Source organism: Bufo bufo, chromosome 4 (genome assembly GCF_905171765.1).
Source record: "Bufo bufo chromosome 4, aBufBuf1.1, whole genome shotgun sequence".
Taxonomy (NCBI): Eukaryota; Metazoa; Chordata; class Amphibia; order Anura; family Bufonidae; genus Bufo; species Bufo bufo.
Genome location: NC_053392.1, coordinates 69,691,066 through 69,715,914, shown reverse-complemented (window position 1 = coordinate 69,715,914; position 24,849 = coordinate 69,691,066). Strand labels below are relative to the sequence as shown.

The 24,849-nt window shown below is 44.5% G+C and overlaps 1 protein-coding gene across 1 annotated transcript in view; it reads left to right on the top strand.

Moving 5' to 3' along the window:
* Positions 1–7,373, top strand: part of SMC6 (structural maintenance of chromosomes 6) — a 69,729-nt gene extending 62,356 nt beyond the window's left edge. Inside the window, exon 27 of the mRNA XM_040427361.1 lies at positions 6,729–7,373. Within this exon, the coding sequence (XP_040283295.1) occupies positions 6,729–6,840 (112 nt within the window). The 3' untranslated portion in view covers positions 6,841–7,373. The remainder of the gene's footprint in view (positions 1–6,728) is intronic.
* The last annotated feature ends 17,476 nt before the right edge of the window (positions 7,374–24,849 follow it).

The following is a 24,849-nucleotide window of genomic DNA, read 5'->3' as shown; positions in this document are numbered from 1 at the left end:
CGTCTTCCCCTTCGGGAAGACCTCTTGTCGCAGGGACCGATCTTCCACCCGAATTTAGGGTCGCTACATTTAACAGCATGGCTGTTGAAGCCGCCATACTAAGGGCTCGGGGTTTCTCGGATGCTGTTGTCCAGACCATGATTTGGGCTAGGAAACTATCGTCCTCCCGGATCTATCACCGGACCTGGAAGTCTTACTTTAGTTGGTGTGAATGCCACCAGTTGTCTCCCATTTGGTTCTCGTTGCCTCTGCTCTTGTCCTTCCTGCAGTCGGGCATGGACTTGGGGTTGGCTATCAGTTCCCTCAAAGGGCACGTTTCGGCTCTTTCCATTCTTCCTGCAGGGGGTCCCCCTTACTGTCCTCCGTTGAATCCGGGGGACCTTAATCTGGTGCTCAGCGCTCTCCAGTCCTCTCCGTTTGAGCCTTTGCAGATGTCCCTTCGCTTCCTGTCCTACAAGGTGGCCTTTTTGGTGGCAATCACTTCCATCCGTAGGGTACGATGAAATAGAAACAGACGGCACTCCTCTTTCCAGGGATCCCGGTGCATCGGGATCCCTGGAAAGAGGAGTGCCGTCTGTTTCTAGTTCATCGTATCCTGTTGTTATACGGTACGAGCACCCTCATTTAAAATTGACTTATAACATGTCATTTGCATATACTGCGGAGAGAGCACGAGAAATTGTGTCTGAAGTTACCACCAGTACAGAGTTCCTGAAGACGCCACCTGCTGAATCACGCAGCAAGGATTGGGAGAAGGAATAGAGAAAGCTAATAGCGTGGGAGCTGCATGCAGCAACGCTAGCCGCGTACTGTAGACACCATAGGATTTCGCGTGGTTTGAGGGTAAATTTGAGACCCACTTTTTTCCTTGATGACTTAGAATATTGCACCCAGTTTGCTAATATATTGAGCAAATGCTCTTATGATTTAATGATATTGACCATCGAACATTTGAATGTATCAATCGCTGACACCAAAGCTCAGATTACATCAATTGAGCAACAGCTGAAGGACTCATTAACTGCTGAAGATCTTGTGTCTTTAAAACAAAAAATTTACAAGAACTGCAGTGATTTAAAGAAGGATATTGAAGCTACCAAGCGCAAGAAATACACAAGGGACTTGGAGGACTATCAAAATAATAAGATTTATAGATGGTAAGATTCATTGGGTACAGAACGTACGTCGAACAGGCTCTCAATCGTCAGGATCTGGCAGCGATTACAATATAGATGCTCGCCCTCCGGCTTCTTTTTTAGGACAAAGACGCCGAAAAGGAAAAACACAAGGAGACCAGGACGCCATCACAAGAGAGGCACAATTACCAATGGCAACCAGGTCCCAGGTATAAAGGAGACTAAACACCAATTCAAATACAATTGTTAGAAAAAGGTTTATCCTTCAGTCCAACTGAATCTTTTGATAGTTTTCAGTTTGATATGGATTGTCGACGATTTTTTAGAGGTATACGTTTGAAGGCACATTTTGCAGCTCCAGGATATGTCAGTCTCTGCATTGGACCCACCTGTGCATAAGGGTTTGACATTGAATCAATTTGGTCTGAGACTTAAAAGTAGTTATCAACCACCAAAAACACATCACCCTGCAGAGACTTGCATATCCTTAGTACAGAGAGATTTTGATGTGATTTTGTCGGATATACAACATGAAGGTTTGGCTTTCACGCATAATTTATCCAAGGGAGAGAAATTAGCTTTACGTTCCTTACTTGACGACAAATCAGTCATATTCAAGCCAGCCGATAAAGGGGGCTCACTGGTCATGCTAGACAGGGAGTATTATATCTCTGAGATTTTGTCACAGCTTTCTGACAGGGATACATATCACCCTCTAAACAGGGATCCTGTTTTTGATATTAAACGTAAATTGACAGAAATTGTACAGAAACATAAGGAGATATGTTTTCTTGATGAAAAGTTGTGTCAATTTTTAATTAATCAGCATCCAGTTACTCCTGGCTTATATACGTTGCCGAAAATTCATAAAAGCATGACAGCACCCCCTGGTCGGCCAATTGTGGCGTCAAATGAGTCTATCTTGTCTGCACCTGCCATGTTAATTGAGAAGGTTTTAACTCCATTGATAAAAAATTCTCCATCATTTTTATTAGACACAAATCATTTTCTGTCTGATATTAAAGATCTACACCTTGAGACAGGAGACCTCCTGGTCACTTTTGATGTATGCAGTCTGTATACATCAATTGAACATACAAAAGGTCTTACTGCGGTTGAATGGATCCTGGAATCATCTAATTATACTTTACAGGAAAGACATTTTTTTTCTGCAGTTACTTGAGTTAGTTCTGCGGGAAAATTATTTTTTATTCCAGGATGATTCCTTCTTCCAGCAGAAACTGGGTACCGCGATGGGCTCGCATGCTGCACCGCCATACGCAAATAGTTATATGACATGGTTTGAAAAAAATTTGTATATTAAAATTTACTATACATACAATATTGTACATTCTGGCGTCGTTTCATAGACAACATTTTTTGCGTATGGCGGGGCGGCATCGAGTCCCTCGAGCAGTTTACCCATGATTTGAATAATATATGGCCTGAGTTATCTTTTACAATTCAAAGTGATTTACATCAGATTAATTTTCTGGATACGTTGGTGATAAAAGGTCAGGATAATTGCATACATACTGACTTATATATAAAAAAAAAACAGATAAGAATAGTTTGTTACACTATTCTAGTAATCACTCACCTTTTGTCAAGAAATCATTACCTTTCTCGCAGTTCAAGCGGGTTAATAGAATTGTATCTGATGAACCTGTGAGGGAAACCAGATTAAGTGAGATGGCAGACAAGTTCTCTTCCAGAGGTTATCCTAGATCCTTGCTAGATTCTGAACTAAAGAAATGTACTAGCAAATTTGAGATTAAAAAATCTCATGGGGGGAATAGACGGTTACCGTTTATTGTTAAATATCACCCATGGATCAACAAGTTTCGCAATGTTATAAATAAACATTGGGGAATTATGCGTGCAGCCTACCCAGATATTATTGAATTTCGTGATGTTCCTATGATCTGTTGCAAGAGAACTAAAAATATTAGAGATACTATTGTAAAAGCAGACATGGGTGGTACCACGAATATGCCACGTCAACTTTTCCTTGCCACACCAAAAAAGGGTACTTTTCCCTGTTTACAGTGCGTTCATTGTTCGGCGGTTATTAGAGGTGAATCTTTTTCCCATCCACACACAGGTAAAACATTTCCTGTACAGGGCTTTTTTACCTATGACAGCAATTATGTTGTATACTTGTTAAAGTGGCCTTGTGTACATTGGTGAGACATCTACCAGAATGAAGGATAGGTTCAGTAATCACAAATCCACCATACGAAAGAAAAATCTGCTGTTGCCAATCCCCTTTCATTTCGATGGATGTTCTCACAATGTTTCACAACTTAGATTCCAAATCATTGAGCAAGTGTTGCCACCACGTAAAGGCGGTAACAGGTTGCTTATGCTTAAAAAACGGGAAAGTTTCTGGATACATACCTTGCAAACTCTTGAACCTAGAAGTCTCAATCGAGAGTATGAATTAAGTGCATTTTTGTGAGATTTATTTCTTTTTCTCAAACAGTAATAAAAATAATATTTTTTTTAAAAATTTAGTCACAGAAAAAATAACAAAGAAAGGATGTCGCTAAAATAGTTGTAATCTGTATGTGATACATGATTCATATTATAAAAAATACAATTTTTGAGATATTTATGCATGCTGCCTGTTTGTTTCATGCTGCTAGCTAAGGCTACTTTCCCACTTGCGTTGTTCTTTTCCGGCATAGAGTTCCGTCACAGGGGCTCTATACCGGAAAAGAACTGATCAGGCATGTCCCCATGCATTCTGAATAGAGAGTAATCCGTTCAGTTTGCATCAGGATGTCTTCAGTTCAGTCGTTTTGACTGATCAGGCAAAAGAGAAAACCGTAGCATGCTACGGTTTTATCTCCGGCGAAAAAAACGGAAGACTTGCCTGAATGCCGGATCAGGCATTTTTTCCCATAGGAATGTATTAGTGCCGGATCCGGCATTCAGAATACTGGAATGCCGGATCCGTCCTTCCGGTATGCGCATGCGCAGACTAAAAAAAAGATGAAAAAATAAATGCCGGATCCGTTTTTGCCGGATGACACCGGAAAGACGGATTTCAATGCATTTTTTAGACTGATCAGGCATTTTTAAGACTGATCAGGATCCTGATCAGTCTTACTAATGCCATCAGTTAGCATACATTTTGCCTCATCCGGCAGGCAGTTCCGGCGACGGAACTGCTTGCCGGATCTCTCTGCCGCAAGTGTGAAAGTACCCTAATTCTCTTTTTATTTCCCATAGCTTGTTTTATCTAAAGCTACAAGAATTAATTAAATATTTATTTGTATTGAAATTATGTTGCAACAATGTATTGAATTGCTACGATTGATCCATAGAGTAACAATGTCTTGTATATTTCTGTTGTCATGGTGATGTGACGTCAACACGTTTTCACGCTAAGGGTGGCGCACTATTTAAACATGTTTTCTGTAAAGATTTACTATGCTTGACAAAGGCTCGCATTCGAGCCGAAACACGTGTCGCTTCTGTGCTTAACTCCTACATGCTTGAATAAAGCTAGTTACTTTCAACAAGAACTCGAGTGCCGGTCTTTCTTACTGAAGTTCCATCCGTAGGGTGTCGGAGCTAGCGGCTCTTTCCTGTCAGCCTCCCTTCCTTTTACTCGACCAGAACAAAGTGGTCCTTCGCCCTGTCCACTCCTTCCTTCCGAAGGTCGTGTTGGCATTCCATCTCAATGAAGAGATCATTCTCCCCTCCTTTTGTCCTGCCCCGTCTTATGCTCGTGAACAGTCGCTCCACACTCTGGCTTTGGTTCGGTCCATTCGCGTCTATCTGTCTCAGACGTCCTCTTTCCGACGGACGGATTCTCTATTCGTCATTCCAGAGGGACCGAGACTAGGGCTGGCTGCGTCCAAAGTTTCAATTTCCCGATGGATTCGTTTGGCCATTGTGGAAGCGTACCGCATCAGTGAAAGGCCCCCGCCCTTCTGGGTTACTGCTCATTCTGCTCGGTCAGTGGGGCCTCTTGGGCAGTACATCATGGGGCTTCGGCCCTTCAGGTGTGCGAGGCGGATCTCTGGTCGTCTTTACACACCTTTTTCAAGTTTTACAGATTACACACTTTTGCATCTTCTGACACTTCTCTGGAGCGCAGAGTATTACAGACGGTGGTTCTCTGGCCGGAAGGCTTCTTCGTTATGGCCCACCCCTGAAACTGCTCTGTAATGTCCCAAGGTCAAGCCTGTGTCCTCCAATGATACGGATGAGAAAACTAGATTTTTGTACTTGCAGTAAAATCTGTTTCTCTTCCGTTCATTGGGGGACACAGCTCCCACCCATTTTCTCTGGCTGCGGGCCTCGTCGAGGCCTGGGTGATTCTGGGTTTGTACATTGTTTAGTTTTCCTGTTTTTTCTTTTGCTTCTCCTACTGCTTTTGCACAAACTGTTTTAGCTTAGTCCCTGTAGGAAGGGTATAGCTGAGAGGAAGAGCTCACACTTTTGTGCTTAGTGTCGCCTCCTAGTGGCAATAGCTATACGCAAGGTCAAGCCTGTGTCCCCCAATGAACGGAAGAGAAACAGATTTTACAGTAAGTACAAAAATCTAGTTTTTCTCATCTTGGACATTGGGGTCATATTGCTAGTAGGTGTGCCCTCTGGGACTGTGCGGGTTCCATTCTAAGTAGACCTATCAGACATTGGGCGCCTATCCAGGCAATATGCCCCCAATGTCCAAGATGGGGCGACCCCTTCTGTCAGCAGATTTGTACCTGTGACACTGGCTGACCTGTCACATGTGCGCTTGGCAGCTGAAGGCATCTGTGTTGGTCCCATGTTCATATGTGCTCGCATTGCTGAGAAAAATGATGTTTTAATATATGCAAATTAGTTTTTAGGAGCAACGGGGCTGTTGCCATTACACCTAGAGGCTCTGCTCTCTCTGCAACTGCCAGGTCCTCTATACTTTGACAGGGCCAGATGTTATGTTTTTACTGCCTGGCCCTGTCAATCAAAGTGGGGTGTGGCAGTTTCAGAGACCACAGAGCCTCTAGGTGTAATGGGAACGCCCCCGTTGCTCCTAGAGGCTCATTTGCATATAATAAAACATCATTTTTCTCAGCAATGCGGGCACATGGGAACATGGGACCAACACAGATGCCTTCAGCTGCCAATCGCACATGTAACAAGTCAGCCAGTGTCATAGGTACAGATCTGCTGACAGATGCCCTTTAAAATCCTACGGAATGCAAAAAAGTTTCAGTGCCCCATGGGTGCGGCCACACTGTTTGGTGCCCCTGGCATCCCCTGCAGTGATCATTACCGGCTCTGACATCTCAGAGACTGTCACACAAACCAGAGGCTGTGGTCGGACAGTGTTACTGGCAGAAAGTTGGTGCAGCGAACAGAGCAGCCGCACCCATGGGGCATCAAAAACCTTATTTGCATATAAAGCATTCATCAGGATTAGAGGATGAGCTTTTCACGAGAAAGGTCTGGTTAAGTTTCAGGGCGCCTACCCCTTTTGACAGTAGGATTGCTTTGCAAAGAGATTTTAGGTGTGACAGACGCCCTTTAAAATGGTTTGGGTGTTACCACCAAATAATCTTACCTGAACTTCTCTTATGTATTCCTTTGCAGCTCGCTTCCTTCTACTAGTCTTATAAAAATTCTCCGAATGCAGGATCCTGAACGAGGACAAACCACTCTGCCCTTCCAGCCTGTGAACAATGAGGAGGAAGAAAACGATTGAGCTGAATATAAATCATTGAATGTTGGGGGGGCAGTAGTCCATTTGATGGCCGCTCTGTGTACAGTATTTTTTTACGTTGCGATGCCCAGCGGATGAAGATATTACTCCGGTGGTTTGTTTCCAACAGAGCATTACAATATTATGTTTATATTGTGTTGGCCAACTGGTTGTGTTCTGAAAGAGTTAAAATATTGGAAAAGAAAGGTTTGTTAATTATTTTATAGTAAAGTTGTTTTATTTAAAACCCTGTTCGTGCCAATCTGTCTGTATAAAACGTACATTAAGGACGACTTAAAGGAGTTGTCTCATGTGACACATCGGTGGCATATCACTTAGGATACTATCTGATAGGTGTGGGTCCCACCTATGGGACCTTCACCTATCTACAGAACAGGACACTTGAAGTGAGCAGCGGGCAGCCATGCAAGCCTAGCCACAAGGTGGCCATGCTTGCGCAGTACTCTCTCAATTCATCTCTATGGGACTTGAGAAGATAGCCAAGCCAGTGCTTGGCTGTTTTCAGAACTCCCATAGAAATGAATGGAGAGGATGCCACGCATGCAGTTTGTGCTGTTGTTCACGCTCAGGGGGTCTGTTTTAGAGAAAGGTGCAGATTTCAGAAGTGGGACCTGCACCTGTCTTGATGGCATATCCAATCGATACTTTTGTCCCGGTATCGATATGATACTGGGATTTGACATTTATCGATAGTAGGCTGCGCTACTGCACAGCCTAGTATCAGAGAACATGGAGAGCGCTGCTGTCAGCGCACGCCATGTTCCCTCAGCAGCACATGGGGAGGAGGAGTCACTCTCTCCCTCCCCCCTGTGCGCTGCAACAGGGGAGGGGAGGGGGGGGGCGCACACTCCGGCACCAATGAAAATTAACGTTTAAGGCTCCATTCAGTTGTCCGCAAATGGGTCCACATCCGTTCCACAGTATCGGGAACGGGTGCAGACCCATTCATTCTCAATGGGGCAGAACGGGATGCGGAGAGCACACTATGTGCTATCCGCATTTCCGGAGCGCGGCCCTGAACTTCCAGACGTGGCTCCGCAAAAAAATAGAACATGTTCTATTCTTGTCCGCAATTAAGAACAAGAATAGGCAGTTCTATGGTGGGTTTGCAAAAGATAAATCCCAGCAGCTGTGTCTTTCAAATAAGCTTCTTATTTATTTTTTCTTCATAAAGCAGAAAGTCCTACAACCAGGACGCGTTTCGGCATGCAAGCCTTTTTCAACAGGTACATCCAAAAAATAAATCAAAACTTATATATAGGGTCTAGTTCAGCCCATTCATGACGTCTCCACCCAGTGGGTGGTATTTTAAATGAATAATTAATCAATCAATTAATGATAGCAGGTGAAAAAACAAAGCAACATATGTCATGGGTTATATTCTACCTTATTGGAGAATCTATATATCCTTTTCATCACATGGCAGCGGTCTAAAAAGAATACATGAAAATATAATAAATGTATCTATATATTTCAAATATTATGCAACAACAAAATCTCATAAATGTGCGACCTCATACTCCCTATTAAGTCCCCTTGGATGCAGTGTATCCAGGGTATGGATCCAAAAAGCCTCTCTTCTGAGGAGAAGCCTTTTGACATCCCCCCCTCTCCTTGGTCTCTTTACCTGTTCTAATATTTGTAAACGTAACTGTGCAACAGTATGTTTGTATTCCTCAAAGTGACATGGAACCGGTAACCTGAGTTTTTTTGTCCTGATATCAGATTTATGTTTACTGATGCGATCCTTCACTGCCTGCATTGTCTCACCCACATATAATAGGCCGCAAGGACATTTAATAAGGTATATAACATTTGCGGAATCACAGGTAAAAAAACCCTTTATTCCAAAGCTTTTACCAGTATGAGGATGATGAAACGAAGGACCTTTAATTACATGTGAGCACTGGAGACAATGCAGGCAGGGAAATGTACCCATCCGAGGCGAGGATATCCGCTGTTGTTTCAATATTGCTTTTGTACTGCCTAAGTCTGCATGAACCAATTTGTCACGATAGTTCAAATTCTTTTTATTGCAGATGAGAGGTGAGTGTTTAAATTCATCAACCTGAGGGTACGCTTTATTTAACAGGTGCCAATGCTTCCTGACTATATTATCAATGCCTGTATTGAATGGATGAAATTTATGGATAAAAGCTATCCTGGATTTACCTCCATCTAATGAGGCCCTCACCCCTTCCATCCCTTCTCTAGCTGTTTTCAGAATAGTCAATGGATAACCGCGTTCACAAAATCTCTGTCATTTCAGTGATCCTTATTTTTTGTACAGCCGGGTCTGAGACTATTCTTTCTACTCTCTGATATTGTGATTTGGGAATGGCTTTTTTAAGGGACAATGGGTGGGCACTCTTATAATGTAATATACTGTTTCTATCCGTGACCTTACGATAAATGTCAGTGGATAAATGACCCCCAAGGTTTTTGATGACTTTAGTGTCTAAAAAGCTCACCTGGTTTACGTCACAGGTAACTGTGAACTGTAGACCCTCAACTGCAATATTTAAATCATTCATGAAATCAGATAGGGTCTCACGGGACCCCGCCCATATGCAAAAAATGTCGTCCACAAATCTTTTCCAAATAATAGCGTTATTTTGAAATAGCTTATTATTGTATACATATTTTTCTTCAAATGACGACATAAAGAGATTTGCATAGGGCGGGGCCACGCCTCTGTAGGTAGAACGCATCCATAAATAAAAAATAATTTTTATAAAGAACCAAATTTAATAACTCAAGAAAAAATTCTTGCTCTATGGTCGTGTAATTCGTTTTATTGAGTGCGGCTGAAACTGCCTGTATGCCCTCCTGATGGCGGGTTTGGGCTGAGTGTATTGCGGATCCGCAATACACCACGGACGTGTGAATGGACCCTAATACAAATACAGGTGCCAGCAGCAGAAACACATAGCCGGCAGCGGCCTTTATGACAGGAAGCTGCGATCAGCGGCATTTAACCCCTGAGGTGCAGCATCCGAGGGGTTAACTGCTGCTGATCGCAGCTCCCTGTCAGAGGCCGGGTGTCGGCTATGTGATTCTGCAGCCGTCACCCGCCTCCTGTATTAAAGGTTAATTATCATTGGTGGCGCAGTGCGCCCCCCTCCCCCCCAGTGTTAAAAACATTGGTGGTACAGTGGCAGCTTCTGATCGGAGCCCCAGCAGTGTAATCCGATCGGTTACCATGGCAGCCAGGACGCTACTGAAGCCCTGGCTGCCATGGTAAGCTCCCTGCTGCTTTGTGTACTATGCACAGGACATCAGGGAGAGTGTGAAGTCCTAGTCACCCTAATAGAACTTTATTAGGGTGAATAGGACACGGGATGAAAAGATCCCAGGTTCTAGCCCCTAAGGGGGGAAATAGTTATTAAATAAAAAATAAAATAAAAAAGTTTAAAAGAATATTAAGTATAAATCACCCCATTTCCCAATTTTACATATAAAATATATAAACAATAAAGAAATAAACATCTCACATATTACCATGTCCTAAAAGTCCAAACTATTAAAATACAAAAAAAATCTCCTATGCGGTGAACGGCGGAACAGAAAAATAAATGAATAAAAAACTCGATTCTCCATTTTTTTAAATGCGGAATGCACGTGGCTTTTTTGGTGTTATTTTTTTCGCATGGTATCTAGTATCGCAATTTTTTTTTATGGTATCGAAATCGAATCAAAATTAGCCTATCAAAGTCCCAGAGGACAAACCCTTACATCATGACTTTCTGTATGAATTGCTCACAGTTTTTCTAGACCTTGGCTTGCTTCCAGCCGGATCAGAATCTGTTGTAGCCATGTGACGTACATGCAGGGGTTCCTGATACACATACTGTGACCCTCTACACCAGGGGTGGGGAACCTCCGGCCCGAGGGCCGTATGCGGCCCACGGTATCATTTCATGTGGCCCCCGGCCCCCTGCTAGAACATAATGTGAAAATGCTTATGACCCCTTCCATTATGGAAGCGGTCATTAGCATACGGGAGGCACAGGAAGGTGAGAACAGCACTGCACTGGCTGTCGTCACCTTCCCTGGTCTTCTTTCAGCCCCACACTGTGTCCTGACACATCCAGCGTCAGGACGCAGTGCACGTAGACGTGCACTATGACCTGACGCTGTGCGGTGTGAGGTGACAATATAGTGCGGCAGGAAGAAGAACAGGGAGGGTAAGTGAATCTGCCAAGAGGCAGCGCCGTACGGAGCTGGAGAGGTAAGTTTATTTGTTTATCTTAAATACAGTATCTGATCTGATGTCTGATTGGGGCTGATCTGAGGCTAAAGGAGGGTGGGGAGGGTCTGATAGGGGTCTGATCTGAGGCTTGGGAGGGTCTGATCTGAGGCTGGGGGTGTCTGATCTGAGGCTGGGGTTTGATAGGGGTCTGATCTGAGACTAGGGGGGCTGATCTGAGGCTGGGGAGGGTCTGATGGGGGCTGATCTGAGGCTAGGGAGGGTATTATGAAGGTCTGATCTGAGGCTGGGGGGTCTTATAGGGGCTGATCTGACCCTGGGGGGTCTGATGGGGGCTGATCTGAGGCTGGGCGTCTGATCCGGGTCTGGTCTGAGGCTGGGCGTCTGATGGGAGTCTGATCTGAAGCTAGGAAGGGTCTGATTGGGGTCTAATCTGAGGCTTAGAGGTCTGATGGGAGTCTGATCTGAGGCTGATGTAGGCCTGGGGGGTCTGATAGGAGGCTGATTTCAGGCTGATGGAGGTGGGGGCAGATATTTTGCTGAGAAAGGGACAAAGGCAGGGACAGTTGCGAAGAAAGAGGCAGGGAGAGTGAAAGCTGGGTGAACCCCTCTCTGGACCCCCTGGGTTTAGCTTCCTGCCATTAATGTCAAATAAGTAACATTCTGAACTTAAAAATTAGACTGCTATGTGTGGTCAATATGGCGCCTGTATTGTATGTAATATACTGTATATATATAGTGCAGGCGCTATTTTGTGCTGCAAAAATACAGCCCTCTAGATTATTTTAATTGAAGTGCAATTTCTGTAACTTATCCCTAAGTCAATTATATGTTTGACCAAATACAGCAGTAAAAATTTTTTATTGAGAATTTTGTATGGCCCCCGAATGATGTTACAAATATCCAAATGGCCCTTGGCAGCAAAATGGTTCCCCACCGCTGCTCTACACCCACATGACCGCTGCAGCCAGTTACTGGCCTGTGATTGGATGCAGCAGTCATTAGGCTGTGCATCTTTGCTTCCCTGTAGGTCAGAGGACAAATCTGTTGGTAGTATTTGGCCGACGGTTATTTTAATAGTGGCACTGTAGTTTTGAAAAACTTTTGACATTTCATAACGACATATCAAAAGTTTTGTTCAGTGGGTGTCTGAGTGCAGAGACCCTCCCCGATGGCTAGAACATGGAGAGACAAGCACTTGCATATTACATTTTTCTCGCTGCAGGAGACGGAATCGAGTCGTTCCAATAGACTTTCTATTGACTTGGCACGATGCTGCCCCATGCAGTGAAAAAGGTCTTCTCTCTCCTCTTTCTAGCGATTGGCGTGGGTCTCAGCATTTTTTACCCCACTGATCAAAGTACAGTGAACATTTTAAATAACTGGAAATGAGCCTCTAGGAGCAATGGGGGAATTGCTGTTACACCTATAGTCTCTGCTCTCTCTGCAACTGCTGCGCCATCTGCACTTTGGTTGACAGGTCCAGGCAGTTTAAACGTGATCACTGTCACTCAAAGTGCAGAGGGCATGGCAGTTGCAGAGAGAGCAGAGCTTCTAGGTGTAACAGTAACTCCCCTGTTGCTCAGCTCACTTTTCTCAGTAATGCAGACACATATGAACATGGGACTAACACAGATACCTTTAGCTGCCAAGTGCACATGTAACAGGTCAGCCAGTGTCGTAGGTACAAATCTGCGGTCAGATGCCCTTTAATTATTTTGTTCAGATATATTTAAATTGCTGCCTATGTTGAACGTGTTCCTCATCTTCCCACAAGGTGGCAGCGTTTTCAACAAAAATAAAATGGCTCTTTAAACCTTTCCCTGTGGAGACAAAATGAAAGTTCTTGCCTCCTATCAGTTCCTTGTCTGCATATCTAATCTGCGCAGTGTGACCCATCCAGAAGTATCTGCCATATCCAGCGTTCATCTCCTGTCATTTCCAGCTCTGCATTCATCTCCGGTAACCCTGGAAATGAATCGATCTGTAGTGAAGTGTGCAATGTCAGCTTATGAGTGGCACAATTAATATCCTCGCTGTGAGGGCTTCATGATACTGCGGCATCTGTATTCAGGGTACTGATGTTTCTCTTCTCAGAAGACATTTCATGCCGTCATGGCACAATATTCATTTAATTGATGCGGCTAATTTAGTCTCTGCGGGGAGGATTTTTCCAATATCGTTACTTAACCTTGGACTTATCTCAAGGCCACTTGGACTTTAGTATTGTCCTTGCCCTGGAACGTTGAAGTCATTAATAATATTAGAACCTGAAAAAATTATATTGAATATCTAGTAGGAAGAAGGCCAGGAGTAAATTGCAGTGCTGCAGCCCCAATCCTGGGGATAGAACAAGGGTTAGCAGTCCTCTAGGGCACCGTTGTGAGAGGAAGAGGACTTCCAGGAACCATCCATGGACCCTACTACAGATGTTACCAGCTGGCTCTGCATTGAGCCATGACATGGGTGGAGAAAACTGCATGTATTACATGTAACACTTGGAACTGTGTTGGGAGGGAACGAACCAGGTGGAATTCAATTCATACAAGACAACATGGGGCAGGGGAGTCCTGAAACCTCGGTCACACCCCTGATTCGTCAGGCCACCCAGAACTCCGAGGTCATCGTTGTTACTGCATTTTCCTTTGCAGCCTGTTATGCTGGGTATTCAAAATCTTCATCTTCGAGAGCAAGGCAAGCCAATTATGCCCGTCTTAACAAGTCACATAAAGGAAAATTCCTATACATTAGAGGGTGTATAGGTAGAGTGGGTGATTAACAGTAGAGGTTGTACATTTTTTTCCGGCACTTCTCCTCCCACAAAAAGTTGAATAAAAAGTGATCAAAAAGTCATGCACGCTCCAAAATGGTGTCAATGAGAACTACAGATCTGCCAGCAAAAACTTAGTCCTCACACAGCTCTGTAGACATAACTATATATAAACAAAAAACATATGGCAATGAATAAAAAACACTAGGCCGAGGCTGGTCGGGGGGCTTATGCCTCTCCTCTTCAGCCTCTGACACGGCCTAAAGCTAGCACCCCTCTGGGAAGGGGTCCCCTAGCTCTCCGGGTACCTTTCTCTTCTGCATGCCGCGGTACCAGGACGCTGTTGCAGCTTCTCCGGTGGAGCTCTGCGCACAGCTGCTGCTCCGACGCTCCTCTGATGACGCGGACCGTGTCACTTCCTATGCGACCGGAAGTGACGCGGTGAAGATGGCGACGCGCATCCATGCTGGAGGCCTCGCATGAGGGGTTGATTCTTCTTGGGAATGAGTCCCCCAGAAGAGGAGGCGGATCCGTGCGGCGACGAGGGCAGGGCCAGAAAGGTAAGTCCTTTTTAAGAGATGATGTTAGCTACAGGCTGATTGCATCATGGAGGCCAAGGCTTTGAGCAAGCTAGATGCTTCTGCAGACCCCCCCGTCCAGAGTATTGTAAGTAGTGTCCACTGGTTAGGTGAATCTCCTTCTTGCCCCGTTTTATATCTCCTTCTCCCCCTGTTAAGGTGGAAAAGGAGTCTGGACATAGACTGCATGGGGACTCCAAGAAAAAAGCTAAGAAGTGCGCAACTTGCACTAAGAAGCTTTCTGAGTCATATAAGAAGGCCCTATGCACAGATTGCTTAGCGAAGATTCTGAAGGAGGAACAACCGTCTTTTTTGGAGGAGCTAATTACCATTTTGAGGGAAGAAGTACAGGCGGCGGGAATGAGTCAGCCCCTTTCCCTTCCAGTCCCCTCTTCCCCTCCGACCAAACGTGCCAGGGTACAGTTAGCTTCGGATTCCGAGGAAGAACCCGGGTGCCCTTCAGACGATTTGGAGGAAGACTATCCCCCTTCCATAATGGAGGAACCTAGAAGATATCTGTTTTCCACAGAACATCTCGATTCGCTCCTAACTGCAGTAAGGCAAACCGTGGAGGAAGAGGAACAAAAATGTACAGTACAGGACGAAATGTTCGGCGGATTAAGAGCCAGGAAAAGAAAGCTCTTTCCTGTGAATTCTTATTTGCAAGATCTAATTAAAGATGAATGGGAAGAGGGTGACAAAAAGCTCTATGTACCCAGGGAGTTCAAGAGCAGGCTGATCTTCAACCCAGAAGAAACTAAACTTTGGGACGAGATTCCGAAGGTCGACATTCAGATGGCCAAGGTTGTGAAGAAGACGTCCATACCGTTTGAGGATTCCTCACAGTTAAAAGATCCCATGGATCGGAAAATGGATGGACTTCTGAAGAAAGCCTGGGAATCTTCTGCAGTCACTATTAATACCAATATTGCAGCAACCTCTGTAGCCCGCGCCATGTGTCTATGGCTAGAGCAACTTGAAAATCATCTTAAGATGAAGACATCCAGGGAGGAGATATTAGAATCCTTACCCTTATTAACGTTCGCGGCATCCTTCACGGCGGATGCCTCTGCAGAATCAATTTGATTCGCAGCTAAAAATGACGCTCTTACAAATACGGCAAGACGAGCCCTCTGGCTAAAATCCTGGACGGGAGACATCGCCTCTAAAAATAAATTATGTGCAATCCCCTTTACTGGAGCATATCTTTTTGGTCAGGTCCTCGATTCCATTCTGGAAAGTGCAGCGGACAAAAAGAAGGGATTTCCGGAGGAAAAAGTAAAAAAGCCACAGCCCTTTCGTAAAACCTCCAAGCAGTTTAAATCCTCAGAGAGGGGGAAAGGTAAAACAGGTAGATGGAGCTACCCCAAAGGAGGAAAAGGTAGAGTTTTCCTCTTCAACCCAAACTCTGGCTCAGGCAAACAATGACATCAGGCCAGTCGGGGGCAGACTCCGCTTTTTTTGGGAATCCTGGACTCTGGTCACCCAAAATCAGTGGATCCTCAACTCCGTCCGAGAGGGTGTGAAATTAGAATTTCGCAGTCCTCCTCCGCGAAGATTCCTCGTTACAAAATTCCAATCAGAGGTGCAACAAAATCAATTATGTCTGGACTTACAGAAACTTTTAAAACTGAATGCTATAGTCCAGGTCCCAGAGGATCAGAAATACTTGGGTCATTATGCAAGTCTTTTTCTCATAAAGAAACCGGATGGAACCTTCAGGACAATTATCACCCTGAAGACCCTGAACAAATCATTAACTTACCACAAATTCGAGATTGAATCCATAAAGTCAGCAATCCCATTAATTTCAGTTGGAGACCTCCTATGTACCATGGACCTGAAGGATGCCTATTATCACATCCCGATTCATCCACTATACCAGAAATATCTCAGGTTTGCAATCATCCAGGAAGGGACAGTTCTTCATTACCAGTTCCAGTGTCTTCCTTTTGGAATATCCTCGGCCCCTCGCATCTTTACAAAAGTTATCACAGAGGTAGTGGCATATCTAAGGCAGCATCAGATAAGAATTGTTCCATACCTGGACGATTTTCTTCTAATTGCAGACACGAGACAGAATCTGGAGAGCAGTCTCCAACAGACCATAGCCCTTTTCAAGGATCTGGGCTGGGTAATAAATTACGCCAAATCAGACCTAGTACCAGGAAGCAGTTTCTAGGAGTTCTCTTAGACTCAGAGAGTCAATTTCCCTTCCTTCCAGAGTCGAAACAGGGGAAAATAAGGGAAAAGATAGAATCCTTTCAGAAGAGAAAGGTCCATACACTAAGAGAGGCTATGAAAATTCTCAGCCTAATGACATCATGTATCTCAGTAATTCCGTGGGCTCAGTTTCATTCCAGGATCCTACAGATCGCAATCCTGGCATTATGGGACAGGGATCATCATTCCTTAAACTCAAAGATAGTGCTTACAAAGCAATGTCTAAGTTCTCTATCCTGGTGGACCAACCCAGAAAATTTAAGAAAGGGGGTGGCCTGGAACGCGTCTCCATCCATAGTCATTACCAAGGATGCAAGCCAGTGGGGTTGGGGAGCCCATCTGGAAGATCATTTCTTCCAGGGCAGATGGTCCAGCCTGGACAGCCACAGATCTTCAAACTACAGGGAGCTGAAGGCGGTATGGGAGACTAAAGACGGCGGAACACATTCTCTCCAACCACCACATCAGAGTCCTGTCAGACAACGTGACTACCGTTTGTTGAAACGTCAGGGGGAACCAGGAACCCTCTACTTCAGGGCTTATCAGAAAAAAAAAAATTCACTGGGCAGAGAAGGAAGTCCTCTGAGTTTCTGCAGTTCACCTAAGAGGAGCAGAAAACTCTGCTGCAGTCTCGAGGCAGGCGAATGGTGCCTAAACCGAGAAGTTTTTCTTCAGATCTGCCACCAGTGGGGGTTCCCACAGGTAGACCTATTTGCTTCAAGGAGGAACACCCAGGTGAATTATTTCTTCTCTCTGAATCCGAGAGACAAACCGCTAGGGGTAGACGTCTTATCCCAGGATTGGGACATGGACCTGGCGTATGCCTTTCCTCCGTTTCCCTTGATCCCATTGGTCCTGAAGAAACTAAAAGCTTGCTCAACGACCCTTATTCTTATAGCCCCTGCTTGGCCGAAGAGAGCCTGGTTCCCGCTGTTGAAGGAATTGCTCCTAAAGAATCCAATAACTCTTCCAGGAAGGAAGGACCTTCTCGTACAGGGGCCCCTGGAACACCCGAACCTCGAGAAACTAAGACTAACAGCCTGGATCCTGAAAGGCAGATCCTGAAAAAGAAAGGCCTGTCGGATAAGGTAATTTTAACCTTGCAACAAAGCCGCAAACCTGTAACCTTGGCCATATATTTAAAGATATGGAAGAGATTTACATCATGGATTTACATCAGACTCTCATCCAGGGGTCTCGGTCCCGTCTATAGGCTGCATTCTGGACTTTTTACAGGCGGGGTTCGATTTGGGCCTAAAACCCAGTACCCTTAAGGTCCAGATTTCGGCCTTGAGTAGTTTTCTTGACACTCCTCTAGCAGACCACAGGTGGATTAGGAGATTTGTTAAATCAATTTCCAGGTTAAAACCCACTATTAGGCAGACAGTACCTCCGTGGGACTTAAATATAGTCTTAGAAAGTCTTTGTAGTTCTCCCTTCGAACCAATTGATCAGTTATCGGATAAGTTGCTTTCCTTTAAGACAGTCTTTCTCCTAGCTATTACCACAGCACGTAGAATAGGAGAAATTCAGGCCCTCTCCATCAGGGAACCATTCTTGAAGATTTTGGATGATCGAGTCATTTTAAAATTAGATCCATTTTTTTTACCAAAAGTGGTATCTCCATTTCATAGGAATCGGGAAATAATTCTTCCCTCCTTTTGTGCCTCCCCAAGAATGCGCAGGAAGGAAGATTTCACTGTTTAGACGAAGAAGAACAATACTGGCTTACTTTCAGAGAACAGCGTCTTGGATAAGATCGCAGAACCTCTTTGTTTTGTTTGGAGGAAATAACCGAGGCAACAAGGCCTCGAAACAGACTCTAGCCCGTTGGATCAGAGAACCGATTTGCGAGGCTTACATACAGAAAGGACTTACTTGCCCTTTATCTATAAAAGCCCACTCCACCAGAGCAGTAGCAACTTCGTGGGCAGAAAAAGCAGAAGCTTCAATTGAACAAATTTGCAGGGCCGCTACCTGGTCCAGTTTTTCTACCTTTGTTAAACATTATAGACTGGATTCTCTTGCCAACCAGGACCTGGCGTTCGGTCGTAAGGTCCTTCAGGCTGTGGTCCCCCCTAATTATTAAGCGGGTAGTTCTCCAGTGGGTACTGTCATGGAGGGACGTCCTGGAAACTAAGATTTAGTCTTACCAGTAAACGGTTTTCCAGGAGTCCGACATGACAGTACCCGTTAATAACCCCCCCCCCCTTTTCCTTTCCGGTTAAAGCCGGGATCCTTAAATACTTTTCCAATGTGAGATTAACATGGAAGTTCAATAAATGCTTTGGATCCTATCTGGTGTAGTAATTGGAAAGAACATTGGTGGGAGAGGTGGGGAGGGGCCTTTTAACCTCTCATGCTTCCTGTCCCTACAGAGATCCAATAGGACATCCTCCAGTGGGTACTGTCATGTCGGACTCCTGGAAAACCGTTTACCGGTAAGACTAAATCTTAGTTTCCCTTTCATCCTCCATGACGGCATACCATGAGAGATGACCCGCCTCCAACCAGGTAGGGACAGGAAGTATAAAAAATAGACCCTCCTCCAGCATATCCTCAGTGTCTTCCTGTCCCTCCAGGTTGGAGATGGGTTAACACTCATGGCATTTGCTATGGGTCCACTACTGTGTAGGCAGGCAGAGGTGGGGGAAAAATCGAGGAATGCCTTATTGCACATGAGGGAGCAGGCAGCACCAACCTCCTATATTGGAGTTAAATTGGTGCTGGAAAATGGAAGTAAGTATCCTGCTCCTTACGTCCTTGCTTGCGCTGGCTTGGATGTGCCGGTCTCAGCAAGATGCTCCTCATCACAGCGCTTCCTCTGGTGCTTTGTGATGACGTCACAGGAAGTGCTGATGCGTTCCACAGGGACTTCCAGTTTGCGTGACGGCCATAAGGGGCGGAGCTTAATTTGGTGCGGCAGATCAAGACGGAGGGCGTCCACTGATCTAAGGTCTGAAGGTAAGGAGATATTTAAAAAAGAGGGATGCAGAGCAACAAAATGTCGGACATAGCGACAGGACAGCTGGAGACTTCTGGGAGTGCAGCCGCAGTAAGTCACATCTGGGGGGGTGTAAGACTATGGCATTATACTACCTTACTAATGTCTTCCTCCCTTATTGTGTATCTCTCTCTCTCTCTCCCTCTCTTTCATGTATGCCTGTAGAGTGAAAAAGAAGGGGTTAAAAAAACAAAATCCTCTCAATAACAAAGTGTGTGAGTTGTTTGACAAAACTGTCAGAAGGGTCCAAAAAAACTCTGTAAAACTTGCACGGCTAACATGGCCAGAGATTTAGTTCCATCCATTAGAGATGAACTAAGGGATGTGATTAGAGAGGAGATGCGGTCAGTTTTTGCGGAACAGTCCACATCTAACCCTAACCCGACAATACATAAAACTAAGTCGCGGGGTAAAAGTTACGAATCTGTTTCCTCAAACCCAGATCAGGAATCAGACTCAGACAGTGATGATTCCATTGATTCTGCAGGCTCAGACACAGAATTCAGAAGTTACAAACGAGTTGATAAAAGCAATTAGGACGACTATGGATCTGTCCGATGAAAAAATTCATAGGTCGGTTCAAGACGAAATGTACGGGGTGCTCGAGCACAGGAAAAAACGGGTCTTTCCAGTACATAAAAATATGTTAGATATGATTAAAAGAGAATGGAAATCTCCTGATAGGAAAATTTGTATTTCCAGAACCATGAGACGTAGATTTCCCTTTAAAGGGCTTCTGTCACCCCACTAAACTCTTTTTTTTTTTTGGGGTACTTATAATCCCTATACTGCGATATATCTATACATTATGTTATTAATCATTTTCGTTCAGTAGATAATGCAAAAAACGTATTTTTATAATATGCAAATTACCTGTCTACCAGCAAGTAGGGTAGCATCTTCTCTTTTGGTGACGTCATCGGCGCAGGCACACTGAGGGAGTGCTGAGGAGGCGAGCCTCCTTCTCTCAGAGCACCTGTGCCGAATCAAGACAGGCGCGCGATTTTTGAAATGCAGACCGAGCCAGCCAGAGGAGGAGATCGCTGCTGGCCCTGTCAATCAACAGGAGGAGGGGGCGGTTTTTTGCGGCTGCTACCAGCAAGTAGCCGCCCTACTTGATGGTAGACAGGTAATTTGCATATTATAAAAGTAAGTTTTTTGCATTATCTACTGAACGAAAATGATTAAGAACATGTATAGATATATCGCAGTATAGGGATTATAAGTACCCGAAAAAAAAAAGTTTAATGATGAGGATGAAACTCTGTTAACCTCTTGCCCTAAAGTCGATGTTTCCCTTTCAAAATTAGTTAAGGGATCCAATTCTCTTCCCTTTGAAGATATGGAATCATTAAAAGATCCTATGGATAAAAATGTAGATTCCACGCTAAAAAAGTGTCTGGGAGGCTGCTACGGCCATATTTAAACCTAATTTAGCTGCAACTTCAGTTTCACTGTCTCTAAAAAAGTGTTTACAGCAGTTGGAAGTCCTACTTAAGGAAGGGAGACCTTACGATACCCTAGAGCAGGGCTGGCCAACCTGCGGCTCTCCAGCTGTTGTAAAACTACAATTCCCACCATTCCCTGCTGTAGGCTGATAGTTGTAGGCTGTCTGGGCATGCTGGGAGTTGTAGTTTTCCAACAGCTGGAGAGCCGCAGGTTGGCCAGCCCTGCCCTAGAGGATTCCTTTCCCCTTTTATTAAAAGCGGTAGACTTCTTATCTGATGCAACAGCGGAGTCAGACTAAAAGTTCTGGCGGCCATCCTAACTATCAGTAGTAGCAAGGAGGGCCCTATGGTTAAAATCCTGGACGGGGATGTTGCATCTAAAATAAAATTATGTAATTTGCCCTTTCATGGCAGTTTGATGTTCGGACAGGATTTGGAAACTATATTAGAGAAAGCAGCGGATTCAAAAAAATCCTTTCCAAAAGAAACAAACAAAAGAAAATTTCTGTTTTCTAAGGCAATAGAGGAGGACAGTGGTCAAAAGGGAAAAATCTAAATATGGGAAGGAACAGAGGTTTCATGTTCACCCCCAAAAATACGGAAGCTTCTAAACAATGACGCCAAGATTCAAGTGGGTGGAAGGCTAAAGATTTTTCTAGAAAACTGGGAAAATATCACCCAAAATACATGGTTGTTAAACATCATAGCAGAAGGTCTAGATCAAGAAATCAAGCGTACGGCAGCTCTCACCTGCTGAGCAATACCCGAAGGTGATGACAGAGGTCATGGCACATTTAAGAAGAAGAAATATCTTTATAATACCCTACTTAGACGACCTTCTTGTGGTAGGGAACTCAGAGAAAGATCTAGAGTTAAATATATCAAAAACATGTCAGATTGTGTCCCAATTAGAGTGGATCGTAAACTGGGAAAAGTCAAAATTCTCCCCTTCACAAAGACTAGTTTTTTTAGGTGTATGTCTAGACTCCATACTTCAAAAGACGTTTCTCCCGGCCGAGAAAGTATCAGAAACAATAAAAAGAGTATCAAGATTCACAGAAATGGAAAGTTGTTCAGTCAGGGAAAGCATGATACTGTTAGGCTCCCTAACATCGTGCATCCCTGCAGTGAAATGGGCCCAATTCCACACTCGCACTCTGCAGCAGTGGTTACTCGGATGTTGGAACAGAAGGCAAGAGGCCTTAGATCAAATAATTCCTATTCCTCCAGTGGTGGTTAAACCCGGACCACCTAAGAGGAGTAGTAAAGTGGTTTCCTGATCAGATTCAGACAATCACCACTGACGCAAGTCTGTGGGGGTGGGGAGCTTACTGCTCCCTCTATACCTGCCAAGGACGGTGGTCCATGGATCAGATGAGTCAATCCTCAAACCAGAGGGAACTCTGGGCAGTTTGGGAAGCATTAAAAACTCTGTCTCAGGAGATAATAGGGAAGGATATACAAATAAGATCCGACAATACAACGGTAGTAGCCTACTTAAATCATAAGGGAGGAACAAGGAGCGAGAGTCTGGGCCAATTGGCGGAATTTTTTCTCTCGTGGGCAGAAAATCACGTAAATTCTCTATCAGCAGTACATCTCAAGGGATCTTTAAATGTAAAAGCGGACTTCTTAAGTCGGGTTCCTCTAAAATCCACAGAGTGGAGTCTGGAGCAACAGGTATTTTCACAAATAACCTCAATGTGGGGGATTCCGTAAGTAGACCTTTTTGCCACAGCACAAAATACTAAACTCGAGAAGTTCTTCTCTTTAAATCCGTTCGACGGAAACATAGGGGTAGATGGGCTAGCACAAAAGTGGGATTTCCGCCTGGCGTATGCATTTCCTCCCCTAGCGTTAATTCCCAGAGTATTGAGGAAGATCAGACAAGAAAGGGCTCATGTAATACTGATAGCCCCACTATGGCCGAAAAAAAATCATGGTTCCCTCTGTTGAAAATTCTGTCATTAGGGAGTCCTTTGATTCTTCCCTGGACAAAGAACCTACTAGTCCAAGGTCTAATCTGTCACCCCCGGGTAGAAAAGCTACAACTGGCTGCCTGGAATCTGAAAGGTTAACTTTAAAAGCCAAGGGTTTTTCAGATGATATAATAAATACAATGGCAGCTAGCAGGAAGGTGGTGACCTCAAAGATTTATTCCAGTCTGGTCAAAATTTTGTGCTTGGTGTTCTCAATCTAAAAATTCATGCCAGATTTTTTCCATTCAGATGGTATTAGGATTCCTACAATCTGGTTTTGATGAAGGGTTACGTCCTAATACTTTAACCCCTTAAGGACTTAGGACGTACCGGTACGGCATGGGTCCCGAATCCTTAAGGACCCATGACGTACCGGTACGTCATGGCTTTAATTTCCGATTCCGGCGCCGCGGGGGTTAATCGGAACGGGATGCCGGCTGAAATCATTCAGCCGGCATCCCGTAACAATGCAGGGGGGGGGGGGTCATTTGACCCCCCCGTATCGAGGGTGGTGCAGGGGGGGTGTCGCAGGCGGTGCGGGAGGTGGGCGGTGCGGCAGGCGGGATCGCGATCCCCCGCCCGCCTCCCCTTGAATGATCGTTGGCGTCTAGTGGGTATACCAGGGTGCGAGCACATTGCTGACACCCTGGTATAAACGGCTGACATCGGTGATGCGATGTCAGCCGCATCACCGTACGGACCGCTGTATGGAAAAGGTTAACAGCTCAGGGAGCTCCCTCCCTCTCCCATCGGGGGGCTGCTGTGCCTTTGCAGCCCCCCGATGGGAGAGGGAGAGAGCCCCCAGACAGCCCCCCGACAGCCCCGTCCTTACCCTTCCCCGTCTGCGAAGTTCTGACAACTACTGAGCAGACGGGGAAGGTTCCCATGGCAACAGGACGCCGTCTCAGGCATCCTGCTGTCCATGGTGCTGAACAAATCTGTGCTAAAGGCAGAGATCTGTTCAGACAAAGTGTAAGTAAAATACAGTACAGTACAATATATATTGTACTGTACTGTATTATACAGACATCAGACCCACTGGATCTTCAAGAACCAAGTGGGTCTGGGTCAAAAATTTTTTAAAAAAAAGTGAAAAAAAGTTATAAAAAAAAACACATTTATCACTGAATAAAAAAATAAAAAAAATAATACACTACACATATTAGGTATCGCCGCGTCCGTAACGACCTGATATATAAAACGGTCATGTTACTTTCCCCGCACGGTGAACGCCATAAAAATAAAAACTATGAGAAAATTGAAATTTTGCCCACCTTACTTCCCAAAAAAGGTAATAAAAGTGATCAAAAAAGTCGCATGTACGCCAAAATAGTACCAATCAAACCGTCATCTCATCCCGCAAAAATCATACCCTACCCAAGATAATCGCCCAAAAACTGAAAAAACTATGGCTCTTAGACTATGGAAACACTAAAACATGATTTTTTTTTTGTTTCAAAAATGAAATCATTGTGTAAAACTTAAATAAATTTAAAAAAAGTATACATATTAGGTATTGACGCGTCCGTATCGACCGGCTCTATAAAAATATCCATGACCTAACCCCTCAGATGACCACCGTAAAAAATAAAAAATAAAAACGGTGTAAAAAAAGCAATTTTTTGTCATCTTACGTCACAAAAAGTGTAATAGCAAGCGATAAAAAAGTCATATACACCCCACAATAGTGGCAATCAAACCGTCATCTCATCCCGCAAAAAATGAGACCCTACTTAAGATAATCGCCCAAAAACTAAAAAAACTATGGCTCTTAGACTA